The sequence below is a fragment of the Bemisia tabaci genome, chromosome 1 (genome assembly GCF_918797505.1).
Source record: "Bemisia tabaci chromosome 1, PGI_BMITA_v3".
Taxonomy (NCBI): domain Eukaryota; kingdom Metazoa; phylum Arthropoda; class Insecta; order Hemiptera; family Aleyrodidae; genus Bemisia; species Bemisia tabaci.
This window is the reverse complement of record NC_092793.1, coordinates 45,527,720-45,546,466: the sequence shown is the minus strand read 5'-3', so window position 1 is coordinate 45,546,466 and position 18,747 is coordinate 45,527,720. Positions and strand designations below refer to the sequence as shown.

The following is an 18,747-nucleotide window of genomic DNA, read 5'->3' as shown; positions in this document are numbered from 1 at the left end:
AATTTTCACGTGAGCCCTGTCCTCCATAAAATTCTATGCTTTTCTCGGCTCTTGAGGAAATAGATATACGCCCTTACGTCCAAGGAGCGACGGGGCAAAGGAGATGAAAAAGACTAGGATACTATGGAAGCTTTAATTCGTTCTACTGAGGAGACATGCAACATTGCAACAGCAAACAGCTTCATTTTAAGTAGATTTAGGGGGATGGCATAGTTGTAAAAATTATTGCGAAGGATAAAGGGGCGGGTTGACAATAGAAAAGCATTGGAAAATCACTTGAAAACTGACCAAAATCAGTAATTTCAACATTCATCACAAAACGCTGACTGGAGGGAAGGTCAAAATAAGCGTTACGTAATTTTATGAGAGGATATAGACTAGTGTTACGGTTACGTTAAGAGGGGAAGGATTGTCAAAAACGGGTTTCAGCGTTACACATGGTGACTGGAATTTTTAACCATGCTCATTCCCTTATGGAAAACCGAAGTTTTCTCCCACTTTCGGGATTTGCTTGTGAAAAACTATCGAATTTTTCATCATTTTTCAAACGATTTTTGGCGCACATCCAACTTTTTAATCTATAATTGTTTCTGATGTTAATATTTCCTTGTTAATGAAAACTTCTCCATTATTCTGATGATTTGAAGATTCAAATATTTCATTGAAGTGCATAAAGCAGTTCAGGTGCAACAACATGCACTCAAAGCAGGAGAAGAAGAGATTCCCGATTTTTGTAAAATGTTCCCTAATTTTTCCCTAACCTCCTTCATTCTTCGATGAATCCCGATTTCCCAGTCCTAGACACCATGGCGTTACGTATTTTATGGACGGTCCCTCAGCCCCGCGCCCTTGGGATTCGGGTGAAATGACAGCCTTGTCGGACACATAGAGTACATAGAGTCGTAACATAAATGGGAGGGCTGGCGCCATGTTCTGCTCGACGAGTTCCGAGCCCGGTGCGAGGGTGACTTTTTCGATACATATTCGATCCAAAATGGCGGCGCGGAATACGTAGTAATTCCATGACCGGGTCCCCTTGTATCGGAAACAATCGATTATGAATTGAAAAAGTGACCCGGCGCCGCACAGAGTCTCGGAATTCGGGACCAGGAAACTGCTTGAAAGTGGCGCCAGCTCTCCCACTTATATTACGACTCTATGTACTATATGGTCGGACAGAGCTGATGATTGTACTTACAGGGTAGGTGGAGGGTGCTTGGATGTCCCCGTAGGCGGTCTTGAGGGACTCGAGGAATCCGGATTTGGAGGTGAGCGCCGACGTGAGGAAGTCGTCGCCGTTGCGCTTGGTCCTGGCCATCTGCTCGCGGACGGCCTTGAGCTCCTGCTCGGGGACCGGGGAGTCGACCCACTGCCGGAGGGTGGCGTCCAGGTCGAAGAGGGAGCGGGCGGCTCGCTCGGGGGTCGTGCCCCCGCCCCCGGGCGTCGTGGCGCCTCCCCCTCCTGCCCGACCCCCGATCGTCACCGTCGTCGGGAAGGCCGTCGTGCTCGAGATCCCGGCGCCTGCCACGCTCCGCGCCGCCACCGACAGCGCTGCAAGCAGCAAGCTTGTCCCCACCTGCCGACATATCAAAACACGCACAATTAACACACAAAAATGCTCTTCTTGTTACGTTTCTCCAAAATCAGAGCACACTCCAAAACTGGCATAGGCTAATTCAAGGGGGCGAAGGGGCGTGCGCCACTCCCCCCCCCCCCCCCCCCCCGCCCGCGGCGTGAAAAAGAGGAGGAAGAAAAAGCAAAGAAAGAAACGAAGGAAAGAAGTACGGAAAGCTTGTATTTGGAACTTATAAATGATAAAATTGACTCAAATTGAATGTTAGATGCTTTGAACTTTCGAAAATTTTCTGGGGAAGCCTCCCGAACCCCCTCTTCCGCCACCAGCCGGTTCCGAAGTATCTGCCTATGAAAACTCGCCCTTGAAACACGCTGGGGGGTGCGAAGACCTAACCTCAGTAGAAGTTTTGAAGAGCCGCGGATTGAGAGGAGTGCAAGCAACTGATAACTTGATAGCTCGAAATATATACAGGATATTCTACCAAGGGAGAAAAAAAATTAAGATAGTTTTAAAACATTCCGTTGAGTGTGGCAGAGAGTTTGCTTCTGCAACGTCGCAAAAGGAGATCCGTGGCTTCGCACTTTGGTCATCGATTTGTTTGTATCTCGTTCAAAAGTTGATCTCCGAACTTCCCGTTGTGTGAATATACTTAATTTACGTAAAATTTTGAAGTACGCTTCCGCCGTAAATCCATCAACCTCGTTGATTTCCATGACGACAAACGCCTCGGGCAGTCGAATGCTGACCGAAAAAAAGCGCCCGGAAATGACGAAAAATCGCGCATCTCTCGACGGGACGAACGGGATCACCGCGCGACCTTTCAAAGGGTGCAAGGGGCGTGGGACCCGCCGCGCGATCCCTCTATTTTTCCGGCCATCGGGGATCGGGACGGTCAAGTCGGTACCACACCACACGCACTGAAAAAAAATTCTCGGCGTTTTTACCAAGGTCCGTTGGTACCTTTACCATCTCACTTTTTTTTACCAATTATCGGTAGTTTTACCAAAACAGACTGGTAAGCTTACCTAAAAACCGGTATTTTCACTGTTTTTCTCAGGTAAGAATACCACTTTTATTGGTAATCAATTCCCGGTAACTTTGCCATTTTATCTCGGTAATTCTACCACAGTCGATAAAAAACATTGGCGTTTTTACCAAGGTCCGGTAAAATTACCGAGAAAGTTCAATAATTTTACCGAGATTCTCGGTAAAATTACCAATTCCATAAATGGTAATTTTACCAAGAAAAAATTGGGATCAAATAGAACCCTGAATTCTTGGTAATTTTACCCTTTTCTCAGTAAATACACCGAGATTTTTTTTTCGGTGCGTGCCCGGATCGGCTCGGTGGTCCCCGCTGAATGTTGACCCGAAGGATCAGGCTTACGAATATTGTGATGTAAGTATCAGACTGTGTTGTGTTATAGTTTCGCCATTGCACCTGAGAAATCATATTTGTGTATTTAGGCATGTGATATTGGCTTTCCGGCCGAATTTTATTTTTTCGAAAGAAGAAAATACATTGTTTTTATTTTAAATTGCGTGCAGTTTACCAGGATGGGCCTTTAACAATTTCGCACTTAAAATTCAAAATTAGTTTTTATAAAAGGGAGAGGGAAATTTAAACACTGCATGACACGTTGAAGTAAGGTACATGAAACTCTACAAATCATGCTCAGATACCTAAAGTCTTGCAAATTTGAGTTTTTCGCAACGTTGTGATACATTTAAACGATTCAATTCTCGAAAAATCGACAATGTTGCGATGAAAATCAGTAATCGTTTACTTCATCGGCACAATGGGCAACACTGCAATTAAGTCACGGTGTAAAACAAACAATTCAGCTGATGTCGCATGCGACGAATACAAAACGATACAACCGATTTGATTACAACGCAAGGATGCGACTATTCGGGCTCTATGGATGACCGTGTTGCATACGCACAGAAGGTAAGGCGCTTTGACTCTCCAGACACGCATTGCCTCTCCCAAGCGCGTCGCGACGGCATGGTCCTATAGCCCGATATAAGCGGCATTAAATAAGATTTGTAGGTTTGAACCTTGCAAAATGAGTGACTAGAGGTTTTTAGGGTAAGTGAAGTCAATTAATATGCCAATATTTGCCTAGAAAAGCCACGTTTAATGTTACATAACGTTGCATAATTTACACGGAAAAAAGTGTCAGGGGTTATCCCCTAAAATTGTGCTACTACCCAAATTTGTTGGATGATATAGACATTTCCAAATAATTTTGGTAGCACCGCAACTCAAGTTGGGGTAGTACCGCAACATTTGGGTTAGTAACCTAATGTATCGGGATACTACCACAATTAATTGGGATACTACGACAATTAATTGGGAATGTCCATATCATCCAACAGTTCGGACCTAACCCCTACCTCTTTTTTTCCGTATGTACTCTACATTCAGTGACACAATTTGTACTGAATTTACTCAGTTTAACTTGAGCTTAAATGTATCTATTCTGATAGACTGTGTGTGATACATGGTAAAACATCGAAAAAAAAACTTTTACAAGATTTCAAAGTGGCTTTCCGAGACGATTATTTGACGTTTCGTGGCTCCGGAATTGGGTTACAGATGGACGACTTACTACCGTTCGCAATTTTTCTGCGGTCCCTGAAAAAAAATCCTAGCTCCGATACAATTGAGCTGTTCCACTTTTTGTGAGTCACCATAAAATGACTTGCATCGTGAAAACACGATGGCGGAGGGAGTAGGCGGGAAAAAAACTGATGTCTTTGAAATGCAGGAACTAGAGTATATTATGCAACTGCTTGATTAAAATCGGGCTTACTCTGCCTCCCAGATTATCCGCGATCGTAGTCATTGAGCGGATTGGAGGTAATCAACGGCGAAGACTAACACAGTGGACCACGAGTGAGTTGCTCATGCTGTTCAATGGACCACTAGATAAGGTACGAATTTCAGCATTCTGATACATGTTTCTTTACCAAAATTTTACGTAAAACACGATGCACACAACGAAAATTACCGAAATTGATTCCTTACGAAGATATTTAATGATTCTTAATGCACGAATTCAAACCACCCGCTCATGAAAACACAATGCTCTACGTGATTCACATCGCGCGCTAAACGTTATCATGACAGTCTTTGCGATATAAAAATCTGGCAACCTTAATCTTGACGCTTTGGCTCAGTTATAGCAAATTGCTAATAGTTTGAACAACACATGATGGGAAATGAACATTGCTCGATTGAGAAGCTTGCTGAAACCGTTGTAGTGGGCAATTTGACTCACGTAGAGTTTTGAGTTTCTTGTGAGCGGGCAGTTCAAATTCCTCGTAACCAATGTGAAATAAAAACGTTAACATCTTCGTTAGGAGTTGGTTTCCGTAATTTTCGTTGTGTGAATCGTTTTCCACGTGAAATTCTGGTTAAGAAACATGTATCAGATCGCTTAAATTCGTACCTTGTCTAGTGGTCCATTGGCTGTAAGAGTAAACAGGGACAGAATACTTTAACCCCCCCCCCCCCATTACGCACTAAATTGAAGCAATGTACTCGTGCAAGGGATAAGTTAAATTCAGGGGTCAACGCGATTTTTTGCCACACGGTGACTGGTGGTCGATGACGGATAAACGTCGGAGCTACACAGAAAAAAATATGGTGCTGACGACAGAACTTTCTGCTCACAGAGCTCCTGCAGTTTCTTCGTTTTACTTACAGAATTTTTCTGTTGTGAGAACAGAACTTCAGTCGTCGGAACAGAGTACTCTGTCCTCATAACGGAAGCTTCTGTGACTGTTACCAAAGAAGTGCAGGAGCCTTGTGAACAGAACTATTTTTTTCAGTGATGCCTAAATAATATTGATAATAAACATTTTGTCACACTTAAAAATCACTTAACGTGCATAAGGAGACCATAGATGTGGCCCTCCATGCAAATTTTGAATGAAATTGATCACATAGATTTTGAGATATGGTTATGTGCACAGAAAAAAGGTACGCCTGACGGACGGACATACATTTTTTCAAGTATGGTATTTTTTGCTCTAGGCACCTTAAAACGCCTAGAAACCATAAAAATTTCAATTTTCTTTTTTTTTGGGGGGGGGGGGAGGACGATGACAATACTCCCTCTGCCCGCAAGGGGAGCGAGAAAGTAAAAACCACAGTTAAATCAATGTAAAAATTGTTCAAGAAAATTTGCTCCTTCAAAAACAAGAAAAATTTGAGTCAAAAGTTGTCTTCAATCCCAAGGCAATTTTTTCTCAAATAAAATGGTTTTGTGGCAATTTTTTTTTAGTGCGGAAGCCCGCTTCAATACAAAGACGAGAGGGGATCGCTTGATGAAAAGAGAGTGCAAGTTGTCTGAGGCGTCTTTAAACTTTCACTGAATTTAGTGACCTCGGTCGTGACCCTTTCCTCCGCATTCTCTCCAAGGTGTTATTCAATGTTCTTCCTCATCCTTGATCCTCTTCGTTTATAAAGCTCGCACCGCCCCTTCTCTCTTTCCCCCCTCGTCCATGTTTCTCCGGTGCTCAACTGGTCTTGAAATTCGTTCATTTTTGTGCGTTTTTCTCATCCTCCAGCCGTGAAGAAGGCCGAAGATCATGTTGGCAGTGCCACATACCCGTAACAACACTGCCGTGCTAAGGAAAAACACCGTATGTACATTCGAAAGTTGCCACGTTTCCTCTGCTGAAATGTTTATTTGCGAGGACAGTCATGAATATTTTTCCTTGGCATTTTCAGGAACTTTAGGTAGAATTGCGAACAAAAATATCTGAAAAATTGGAAGGAAAATATTCTTAAGTTTACCAGGAAATTTGTGTTTTATCAAAGGAAATTTGGCAACGCCTGACGGTTCATACGGAGTTTTTCCTTAGCACGGCAGAAACAACACGTTGGAAGCATCGCATTAAGAGTTTTTGGCAAATCGTACGTCAATGCTGGAGTCTATTGGCTAAATGGCTCCCTTTATAGAGAGAGTTTGAGACAACGCGGCTCATGGATGTTACAAACGGGAAACGTTTTTCGTAATCTTTTATCCACTCATTCCCGAATTCCTACGTTCGTTCCCTCTCTCATTCCGTTTGTTCCTTGCCGTGCCCCTACTTCTCCGGTCCATTCCACTTTACAATATTTGCAATTGGTGAAAATGTAATCTTTATTCCCGTTTGTGACACTGTGGAGGCCTAAAATACGGGAACCAATCAGAAATGGATTCGTATTGTCTTTACTCTCAGTACAAATCATTTGCTTAACTTCATTATTTTTTTTAAAAAAATCAGCGTGGGAGCCCATTGCTGAAGGGGGTCACGGAGACGTTAACCATTTACCGTCTTAATCTGACGTCCTGACTCAGCTGATTCTACGACGGTGAGTTCGGCGATCGACATGACTAATTTATTACGCGCTCCAGTCAATCGACCCACCGCTCATCGCGACGCCGAATCAGCGTCTAGATCACATATTATGCATCAGTGATCCAATCGGTGATTCAATCATGTCTGCCGATGCCACCTGACGTCATCGACGTTAAAATCCTGTAAAGTTAATGCCCGCCCCGACGGAACGCGTAACGGTGCGATAATAGTACTCGCTGCGTCGCGTAAGAAATTAAAAGTGCTGAAGAGAAACGCCATATCGATGGCTGAAGTCGAAAAAAATGTCTGCCGCCGATTGCAAAGTTCCAATTCTCTTCTCAAGTTAAATTTTTTCAAAAGAGTACCGCCGAAAAATGTATTCTGGAAATTTTAGTTAATTTCTGTTTGAAAAAATAAACCATAATCTTGCGAAACGTTGCAATTAAGAAATGCAATTTTTTTCCATCAGCAACTTAATGGTGAACTTCGGACGTTGCAAAATTCCTTGCAATGAACTTTTTTCCTCAGAATTTTTAGAGTCTATAGTTCGTAATAATAATGACGATAACGAGAATAATGCTGACGAATAAATGAAAAAAAAAAAATAACCGTACGAAGCCAAGGAATACATACGGATTACTCACTTCACTGCTCACTAGCTCACTGCGTATCTCATTCTGTCGAGTTAGCCTTCAATAAGCTAGAAGACAATTTGAGCGGCTTCAGAACACGAATAGTTGCGCGCAGTAGTTATGTCACTTAAGCTCAATCCATCCACGCAATAAACACACGTTGATTATTCTCCTCGGTGCAAGCAGAGGCGGATCCAGCAAGTTGGCAACATAGCTTTCTCTCCATTTAAACTTATGGAAATGAATCGATTCATTCCCATAAGTTTAAATGGAGAGAAAGCTATGTTGCCAACTTGCTGGATCTGCCACTATTTACGTATCTCTCATCCGGCCGAGTTCGTCTTCAATGAGCGTGATGGCAATTTGAGCGGCTTAGGAGCACAATTAGTTGCACACAGTAGTTTCGTCAATCTCGCTCGGTCGAAGCGAGGGACATAGGGTTGATTAGTCAAATCATAGTAGTCTATTGGTCAGACGAGAAAAAACACTGAAAATATGTCCCGAAACTGTATGTAACAGAGTGGAGAAAGTGGTGCTAGGTCTACACCATTTCGCGGGGAAAAAAAAGCCGAGAAGTTTTTAAAAATTACAATTGGATCAAAATTTTTTAAAAAAAAAATTAGAATCATAAGGGTTAAAATTTCTTGACTCTAATTGGAATTTTTGGAAACTTCTCGGCTTTGTATTCCCCGCGAAATGTAGACCCAGCACCTTTTCTCCACCGCTATTAATCAGATTAGTCTATTTTCTCTTTGTCTTCTATGTCGATAGCTTTTTCGGTCCATTGCAATAATCAGCCCACTGACCGATTGAATCATCTCCAGACTTCGACTAGGGACTATCAAAAATCACCTTGAAAAGAACCAGGGGAAGATCCGCGCACCTTCGAACGGAAACGACACGATGGTTGCATCATTGGGGCAATCGGATTTCTCCTGCACGATTGACGAGCATCTCGACAGGGGGCAGGGGGCAGTGGACTTTGGCGCGGGTTGTCATGCGGAGGGGGGAGGGGGAGACCAGTTATTATGGCATCGCGGACTTGGAAGTTGGCGGCTTATTGCGGCCTCACGGGGACGCAGAAGAACCCAGGATTCCTCGACGGACCAATGATGCTGCGCTGGACCACTGTCATTGTCTCCACGCCCAGTCCGGAAGTTGGCCACAGGCCACCTGCTCTGCCGCGCTTTGGAAAAATGACGTATGAGCCTTCAGGCATTGCCAAATCTCCTTTGATAAAATACGAATTTTCAGGGAGACTTGTGGACATATTTCCCCCAATTTTTCAGAGAGTGTCATTCGCAATTTGATCGACAGTATCTGACATATTTAAGGAAAAATATTCACGAATTTCTTTAAAAAACAATATTTTACGGGAGGAAATTTGGCAACATAAATGACGACATTTGCGCACTTTAACTTCTGATTGATTTGTGTTGTTCATAACCACGTATGGGAGTTTATTTCCGAATTTTACATTGCGTCACGCAAGGTTTTGAAGAAAAACCACCTGACGATCTTTTATTGTTCGGATCTTCAGATCTTGTCTGCAGGTGACCTTATTTTGGGGTGGACTATGTCGAATATTGCGTAGCATCTTAGTGCGCAAGGGGTTAGATGGAACGACTCCTCTTGGGAATGTTCACCTGCACCGTAGTATCGTTTTTGAAGCGGGAAGCTTAAATCAATGTATGTTTCTCACGCAGATTTTGAAGGCGGGAGTGTATTCCAGACTTTTCCGATGCGCTCATCGTGATTTATGAGTCAGTTTCTGTTAGTAGAAACTGTTATTTTTTGCTCTAGCTGAAGTTTGCCCCAGGCCCATTCAAGTAAATTAAATGCACGAGCTTTTCATGGCGTTACGCGAATCGAGCTCGAGAACTTTAAAAGCTAATAACTCCGTTCCTACAAGACTTTGAGGTTTTAAAGGTTGTTTCGTCGGTTTCTTCATGAAATTTTCTTCTGAAAGCACCCCTCAAAATGTAACATGGGACAAAATAAACATCAAACTTTGGAGTTTTAATCAAAAATTTCATTCCGACCTCTCGGATTGACTCGATCCACTGCGTGCGGCGACTGGCGTGGCGATGTTGACGCAATGCCGCCGAGGAAACTCTCCGAGTCTTCGGCCGCGGATCTGGAGTCTGTGTCAAGGTTCTCGGAAAAGTGGCCTCAAAATCACGTCAGAAATGATTTTAATCCGCTGCCGTGGGGAAATCAACACCCGCCTGCTTCAGTGATTTTGTTGCATTCCGTAGCTACGGCTCATGTATGGTCAATGATGGAGCTCTCTTGCATGCCACGGATATTTGAGATGTTAACATAGATGTAAAATTAGGTAAGGTATCACTGGTCCACTCTCTGAAAAGATGGAACTTAGGAAAGTCGGGGGCTCTGGCTCGATCCCTCCATAATATGTGAGGGATTTTGTTAAATAAGTTCATTAATCGCTTCTTTGGTCAGAATAGCTTAAAATTACTAGTGAGGCCACTCGATTATTTCAAATTATTCCTGGAAGGTCCATGAACTCCTTCTTTTTGACTTCCGGAATAGCTTAAAATTACTCGTGAGGACACTCATTTTTTTAAAATTATTCCTAGAAGGCCCGTAAACTCCTCCTTTTGGAGTTGACAAAGTCCCTCCGCAACCCATCCCCCGCCCTTGAAGCTAAGGAAATCTTTCAGATCTCATTGATGGAGTGCTTCTCTATGCCCCCCAGACCCCATTGATAAGGAGCTTTTCTGTCGTTTAACTTTTACTTTCGGGAATTCAAAACTTCCCATTGGACAACTATAAGGAAGCTAAAGCCCTGCAGCACCCATTTTTTGGCTGCTGACCTACCTGCTAGATAGATGATGAGCTACGGGTGGCGCAATGAACCAAACAAGTTCGCCAATCTTTGCGAAACGAAGAACCCGACACATTGTTCAGCATCCACTTAATAGGTTAGTCAACAGTTGAATGTTGGAGTCCCGAAAGTAAAAGCTTCTTCCATTGCCAGGATAGCAATAGAGGGTCTTTCTTTGTCCCTGCTCTTCTTAGCACAGATAGGGAGCGGATGCATTAGCAACCAATAAAGCCATTAGCCAATGTTTATAAACGTCGGGGAATCAGCAAAAAAACGTCTGCCAATGGTGCGCGATGGACGTAGTCTATTTTCGTTGGACAGTTGTTGCATTGAAAAACGCACCTAGGAGCGAGCCGGTGCCGTCATCGATGCAGACCGTTGCGCCACCGATGATGACGACGACGACGCGACCGGCGGACACCGTCCACATCCGTGCTCATCGCAGCTGATCCGGTCTATCTCCGCTTCGCTTTCATTCTCCCTCTCCCCCTTCCTCTGACAATGAACTTTTACTCACGGCGGCGCGCGCAACAAACCTGTTCTGACGGCATCGTTGCCGAGGCTTCCTAAAGCCCATGCAAAATCCGCGATTTTTTAACGTCGTTTCAAGCAACGTGGAATCACTGACGTTCTGAAGTTCGAACGATCGCTGATTTTAAAAACACCTGAACAGAACACTTAACATGGATCTCAAGTTAAAAAAAAGTCGTTTTTTGTTCGGAGGCAACACTCGCAACATGTTGTGAAAACAAGCAATAATCGCATTTTGTTCGAATTTGTTTTGTGTTGTGGGGGCGGAGCTTATTTTCACGCACAAAATTTGGGAACCCCTGAAGCAACATTGTTGTACAACAACTGCAACGTGCTCAAAGCAAGTCGTTTTTATGTTGTTCAAGAAAGCAACGCTGTTTTCTATCCTAAAATTGGGAGTTGCGCTCTCATTGGTTGTTCAGAATCGTGTAAAAAAAAACCAAGAAAAAAACGGAAACATTTTGTTGTTTCTAACACAAAACGTCTAAGGTCTTTATGGGATCTTTATCTGTACGTAAGCATTTCCCGATGAGAGTATTAAAGGTGGTCTGCGTTGCGTGTAGAGAGATTTAAACTCAACTATCCGAAACGTGCTGTTGCGTTTGAAAATGCGTCGATTTTACCGGAAGACCGTTTTTCTAAATTCCACGAAAAATGAGAAACGGGGGAAATGAATCGGGTATGCGCGGAGTGTAATGCTCAGGCGTGATTAGTCAATTTGTGGTAGGCAAAAGTTTCTCGGAAGAAATCGAAAACATGATGAGGATGATAAGTCGCTATTCCTTGTGCCTGCGGTATGGCTTCGTTTCAGACCTAGGAAAGGAGTGGAGGTGTCAGTGATAACTAACAATAAGCGTCGAACACGCAATTTATGTCGAACGAGGTTATTTTTATTGTCGTGTTGCATCGACCAACTTGCGCCGGATGCGGCAAGCTGTGCATCGTGAAGAATCATTGTGTTGGATTTTGATTCATTCACAGATCTACCAGGTCGCAGTTGTCGTCTCGTGATACAGAGTTGAAACCAAGATTTGGGTTGGCTACTGGCCACAGAGATTTGAATTTAAAATTCAATGGCATTCCTATTCCCCGAGCTTGCAGCTATTCTAAGATTGCAAAAATAATTTGGAGATTTCCTGATCCGGCTTGGAGACAATCAATCCAGAAAAAAAATCCGAATAGTGACAAAATTAAAAAAGTCAACATAAATTAAAAAAGTTCTGCAAAGAGGTACCCCGATGATGGGTTTGCACTCTTGAGTCGACGATGAAATAATTTTTAGCCACAACGATAGATTTCATTACTGCATACTTGTCACCCATCTTGAAGAAGAAAAAATATTTTGAGACAATAATCCTCTTTCTTGTGATGTCACTCAATCACACGTGACAATATTAAAATCGTTGTGGAAACCGATAAATAGGACCAAAGGAGAAAACAAAACCGATCAGAGGGAAAAAAAATAAAGGACACAATTAATCTTTCTGATGATAATTCATTTACCTTGGTGCAAATTTTGGGTTTTTTTTTTAAAGTTAGGGTCGGCCCTCGTTAAAGACTATGCTTAAAAGCGTTTATTACAAAATCGAAAAACTTCCCAATCTTAAACAATTTTGAAAGATAGGCTATTCTTCAATGCGACGACCTTTTTCTTCCCACTCTCCTGGTAATTGATGGGTTTTATCGGTCGAGATCATTCGATAAAGATCTAACAATCAGGCATGAAAATAAAATCAATCCACAGGTCAGTTTCGCATTCGCTAGGGCATGCATAACGTAGCGGAGGAAAACTAGACTAACCAGACCCGAAAACTGAGATTATGCAGCAACTGATATACTGCAGTCATCGATATTATGCAGTTACTGACATTATGTAGTTACTTTTAGGCGGAGAGCCGTTATTGAATAACCTGGCACGGCCTCCACCGCCTTATATCATTCGACTCGTGATGAGTTGGTGACTCCAGCGGTCAAGCTCCATGTTAGTTATGCTTCAGCCACGGGAAGAGGAAAAAAAAACTTTTCGATAAGTATGCTCGATCCAGTTGAGAAGCTACGCAAGGACCTCGTACTCTTGACTTTGGTTGATGTGTGGTCTTTGAGAGACCCTGTTAAGCGATGCACGAAATTACTACGATCGAAGTTTGAATGACAACTTTTTGATTGGTTAGAAATTTAAAGGCATGAGAGTCTGGTGGTAATCGATCTATGTATGTATGTATAAAGCCACTTTTATACTTTATAACTTTTATAAATTTTTGATTGGTTAGAAATTAAAGGCAAGAGAGTCTAATGGTAATCGATTTATTACAAGGTGAAATTGGTTAAAAACTTGGGTTCATACTGGAATTTTTGAAGATCATGGATTAGATGGTATATAGAGAAAAAAAAATAGTTTCCTTCTGCAGGAGGAGAAGTAAACCTAAAAACTTTGACACTGGGCCACCAGACAAGTCTATTAAAAGAGTCACTAGTTTTCTCTTCAAAATTTTACGTAGACAACAATTTACACAGCGAGATGTTCGGAAATCAACCCCTGAGCGAGATAGTAACGAGCACTTTCTACAAACATCAAATGGAAGTTACAATGACAAAATGACAGCATTCGAACTTTTGCCATTAAAAAATATAAATTATGACCGCTTGCGTCTTGTAAAGGAGTTGATTTCTGGACTTCCCTTTTTGTTCTTCATTTTCCTCGTGAAATTGTGAAGAAATGAATTATTGCGTTTTTGTGCTTTAATTTATACCTTACTTAGTGGCCCATGGTGTAAAATTGAGCTCCATTTTTTGAAAAATAACTTTTTCTAGCAACTCGCCAATTAAATTCAATCCGAATCAGTTTGGTGAGTAGCTAGAAAAAGTATACTTTAAAAAATTTTGGGGTAAGTTTGCAACGAATGTTACATAATAGTGTTATCATAAAATTAGATTACGTTTTGCAATAAGGAGCTAAAAATTCTGGTTCAATTTAGAACAACGTTTATACCATTAGTATCCTTATGCACATGATTGTTTATACGGATGGGCCTGAAATTGTAGTATTCCTTATAGCTAAATGTAGTCCGACTCATCGGGCAGCTCCACCTCTGAATTTTTTTAAGAATAACATTTGGAACTATCTTTGTTAATATTGCAAAGATTTTCTCTTCCCGAAAAAAAATTATCTTGACCCGGAACAATCGCAATCTAATTTCCACGCGTGCCCCGCGACGATGGAAATCGTGCCTCGGTGGTCTCTGCGTAAAAAAATTCCATTTGGTACATTCGTAAGGCGTAAACCGACATTACTGTGGTACATGTAAAATACCTATGCTTCGATACTACACACGAGTGATAATATTTACTGAGATAGAACTTTGATATTTACGTATTACATTTTGATAAACTTGCATGACTTACGGAAAGCCTGGGGCTCAAGTTACATCACATTTCTGTGAAACGGAAAGAGAGAAGAGATGTGAAGACTCACCTGTAACAGAATGAAACACAAAATATTAATTTTTTTCGCTTTCAAAGATAAATTTGACGGAAAATATCGACGAAAATTAGTAAAATATACTCCCACCAAAGATCACTTTGGAAGTCACACTTGGTCCATGACAACTTTCTTCTCATCTGACGTCTTAATCGCGATGGGGAGGGAGATCAAAGCTATTTCATTAAAAATTCATAAGTTTAGCGCCCCCCCCCCCCCCGTTTCCCTAAGAAACTAAGAAGTGTATCTAATGAGTCTGCAGAGTTCATTCTGTTGAATGACACGTTATTCCGTTCATGATCCGTTACTTCACATGGACCTTACATTGATTTTAATAACCTACAACACTCGTATTAGCGTATTTGTATGGATAATCCGTGAGGAGCAAACTTGGGGCTTGAATTCTACTTCGCAGCTCAAATAGCTCCGCATAATGACATATTTTTGACAAATATATATTTTTCAAAAAAAATTCTAGAGATTCTTGCTACTTTAAATTAAAAGGCAAATTAAAGTTGGACCCGTACTGCCTAAAAATGATAAAGTTTCGCTGTTTGACCGTCTCTTGATTTTGATTTAACATAAAAATGAAAATTAAAAAAAATCTGTACTACGGAACCCGGTCTTAGACTTGGACTAAATGTAAGCTCCCTGCATCAATTTTACTCTTCCTTGAGTTCGCAAAAAAGTAACCTTCACTATCGTTACACAACTTTCATTCACGTCCGGGGCCTGAATGCCGCGAGTTTGGTCCTTAAAAGCTCTGAACTCAACTTAAAAATCTTTTGAAAAAAATCAGATTTCACCTGTCTGCAGGTTGAGCTTTTTTACGGCAAGCCAGACCTCCTCGTGGATTTGCAGCGGTGCAACCCACAAACCAGCGATCAAATTGCAGAGAGACGCTTCAAAGAAACAAAATGAAGTTCGCTACCGACAATAGATATGAATTCAAAGCACCACGTTACATGTTCCCTTTTCATTCGGAAATCAACTCCTGAGCAATATATTAACATGTACACTTGACACTAATTTGATAAAACACAAATTATACAAATGTATTGACTTTGTGTTTTCGTTATTTGACTAATTTTAACTAGCAATACTCACACTTTCTCTAGGAGTAGGTAGAGTACCTATATAGCGAGAGTATGGACAGATCGCTTCATGGAGGGCTTAGGGCCCAAAAGTGCAGCCACCCTTCTAACCAACTTCTAACGCACAAAATTTCACTGCCAGTCTGTAGATTCCAATTCTAACCAAGATGGCTAAGAATGTACATAAATGAGCGTTCTTCCACAAAATGAGTAAATTTATGCAAAAACTAAGTTAAATACGTGCTTTATAAACGATGTTTCGTACAATAATTGTACGAGTAAATCGATCTGGATAATTGAAATTCATATAGGTTGGCTGCATTTCTGGGCCCTATTTTTATTCGCAGAGGCATCGGTGAAAGCCTGATGGATTTTCGGAGTTTCACAATTCACATCCGTCTATACTCTCGCTATACAGGTACTCTAGGAGTAGGTAGGAGCTCACTAACGTGAGATACTCATATTCCACGTGTTTTGAAGAAAAGACAATGACAAAGGGTTTTAATTCGTGGCAGGAAAACTTTAATATTTTGAGGCGCTTCTTTAACGTTCTGCTTCTATTTTCCTCCGTAATCTATGAGAATACGTAACCGGTGAATATCTCATGTCAACCGTATTTACCGAATTACATAAACTCATTTTCGGCTTAAAATCCACGTGCCCATTTTTCAGGCTGCGCCATTCATTTTCGCACCCATCAAGATCGGCGAATCTTAACTGCGGAGCATTAGCGGTGAGGAAATGAACAAATTCGGAGGTTTTAAACAGACGGTTCTTGCCCGAGAAAGGCGACGCGATTAAAATCGGTCGCGATGTGCGAAAAAACCGGCAAATGACCGATTGTCGGATGAAAGCGCCGCGTTCTCTCCGGGCGCCTTTTTCAGCGACGCAACGTGTCTTCCGGAAAGAGACTTCACTTCTCGCTTTCGCAAAAAGCGCGTTTAAGCCGCGTTTATGGCCGTCGTTTTTGAAGGCTCACTTGCAGATAGAACTGCCGTAAGCCCATGCATAGCTGGGCTCCATTCCTCCCTTACAAAAGTTGTGATTGCATGGGCCAAGTTCAAGAAAAACGCGCTGAGTCGCATTTTGGAAAAAACGGGTTAGGGGCAGTTTCAAACGTGTACATTTTCTCCTATCAAATTAATTCGAAAAAGAGGGAAAATATTTTAGAAGTCCTTAAACATTAAAACTTATGAAAGTATACAACTTCCAACTTCTTTTTCTAGCAGGCCTGATGCGACCTGTTGCGTTACTGTTGTACTAAGTCCGGATCAGTGGCGTGGCGTGCTTCACTATACATCGATTGATCTGTCGTTGAAACCTATGAAGAAGGATCGATAAACATGGTATTCGCTACGTACACCGTCATAATCGAGTCTTCACCATAGCTTCAGATGGGGAAATATTGATAATCGATCATTCACGCTTCGCTACTGGTCAGGACTTACAATTAGTCGCTCATTACAAGTAATCTTCGTGAAGGATTTATAGTCCTTCGCTTCGCCCCAAAAAAATTGAATCTAGCTTCGTTCATGCGTAGGACTCTAAAATTGACTACTGGCTAGAATAAGAATTTAATTGTCACAATGACTGTATCCTTGTCAAATTTTTACGCTGAAAAAATTGAACGACTTAAGAATGTACATAACTGTATGTATAAAAGAGTGTATAACTGAAACATTCAATTCAAATTTCCCGCTTCTGAAAAACAGAAGTTGACGCACGTCAATCTGACCATTGAAAACGAAAGGTTAGGCAAAAGACTAATTTTTGTTTATAAAAATTTTCTTTCTTCTTTGGTGTGCGGGACAAGGGCGATGTATGAGAAAGATTCAGTGTAAGATTTCAGTAAAGATTTTTCTACCATGAAGTAAAATAACTTTGGCCATTATAACTTTGGTATAGTTAGGTATTTTAACAAGAAAGAATGTTGAATTCGCGAAGAGAAAAAGCGCTAATTTGTCTCTGGCAAGTCGTTCAAAAATCATAAAAGTTTTGAGCACAATCGTGATTGCCAAATTTGGAAAATTTTCCAAAAGGATTACGTGATCCTCATCTTTTCCGAAAGGAAGTTTTGCCTTGAGTAAGACAGTACTTGGCACCTGATTGTCCCCCTTACGGCACTTCTTGACCCCCTCCCCAGTCGATCCCCCTGCATTTAATAATGGACGACCCCTAATAAGCTGGGCGCGACTGAGGTTTGGCAACAAGACCTCATTGAGAACGTAAGAACATGGGATGATGAGGCATGATGAGTTAGAATGGCACTCGCAAGTAAGTGGTTACTCGCTCTTGTGGGAATGTGCTCGATGAGTCGGTGAGCCCGAACTTTCATTCATTAGCCGCATTCGTCTGTTATGCCCTCGGCCTCACTTTGTTTCGCCTCTTTAACACATCATCGAGCATAATCAAACTTTAACGACTGCTTAGTGCTTACCACTTGTTGGGCGTGTCTATTAACTAGCTTACACCGTGCGGTCGCACAATCCCGAATCCTCACGCTGTGTGCATGATCCTGCTCTTCGGAGCTTGTTAAGACGGGGAGCAACAGGGTTGCCATGATGGGGAAGAACCAGGGCTGGGCGTTTTTAGAAGGATCATTCGGATCAGTGCTTCTATTTCCCGGAACTAGTGCCGAATTCCGGAACTTTTGAAATTTTCCTGACTTTGTCCCGGAACTTTTGAAATTCCTGAGATGTTCTGGATCTTTTGCAGTATCCGGAACTTGGTAAAAATATAAACAGAATCCCGGAATTTTTGACGGTCATTGAGTGGGAGAAATTGGAACAAAAAAATTCCGAATCCCGGAACTTTTGCCGGGCATGGAATGGGAGCACTGATTCGGATCTACATATAGCAAACAATTTTAGGAAATGAAAAATTCGTAAAAATAATCAAGACTTGCTCCCTTTCTTTGGGCGAACTAAAAATAGAACAGTCGATGACGTAAGGTATTTCCAGGCAGCCTCTGAACCTAAAGGCGAAGGCAAAACTTACAAGCTCGGTAAGGTACGGCGCACAGTGGAGCGACACAACGGAAGAGGTCGGATACGGCGTGGAAACTTTAAAAGTTTATATTTTCGTTAATACGAAACAGAGAAGTTTAAGAGTGGTTCCATTAGTCTTAAGATAATAGAGGAAATAAAGTGTTGCCAACTTTCAAGAATCGCCACTGGCCACGAAGTACAATACCATAAGCAACATTCGGGATGGGTATAATGAATTCTGAC

At 41.8% G+C, this 18,747-nt stretch overlaps 1 protein-coding gene across 1 annotated transcript in view; it reads right to left on the bottom strand.

Moving 5' to 3' along the window:
• Window positions 1–18,747, bottom strand: part of LOC109038890 (uncharacterized) — a 75,099-nt gene that overhangs the window by 6,242 nt on the left and 50,110 nt on the right. The window contains exon 2 of the mRNA XM_019054150.2: window positions 1,199–1,576. Within this exon, the coding sequence (XP_018909695.2) occupies window positions 1,199–1,576 (378 nt within the window). The remainder of the gene's footprint in view (window positions 1–1,198; window positions 1,577–18,747) is intronic.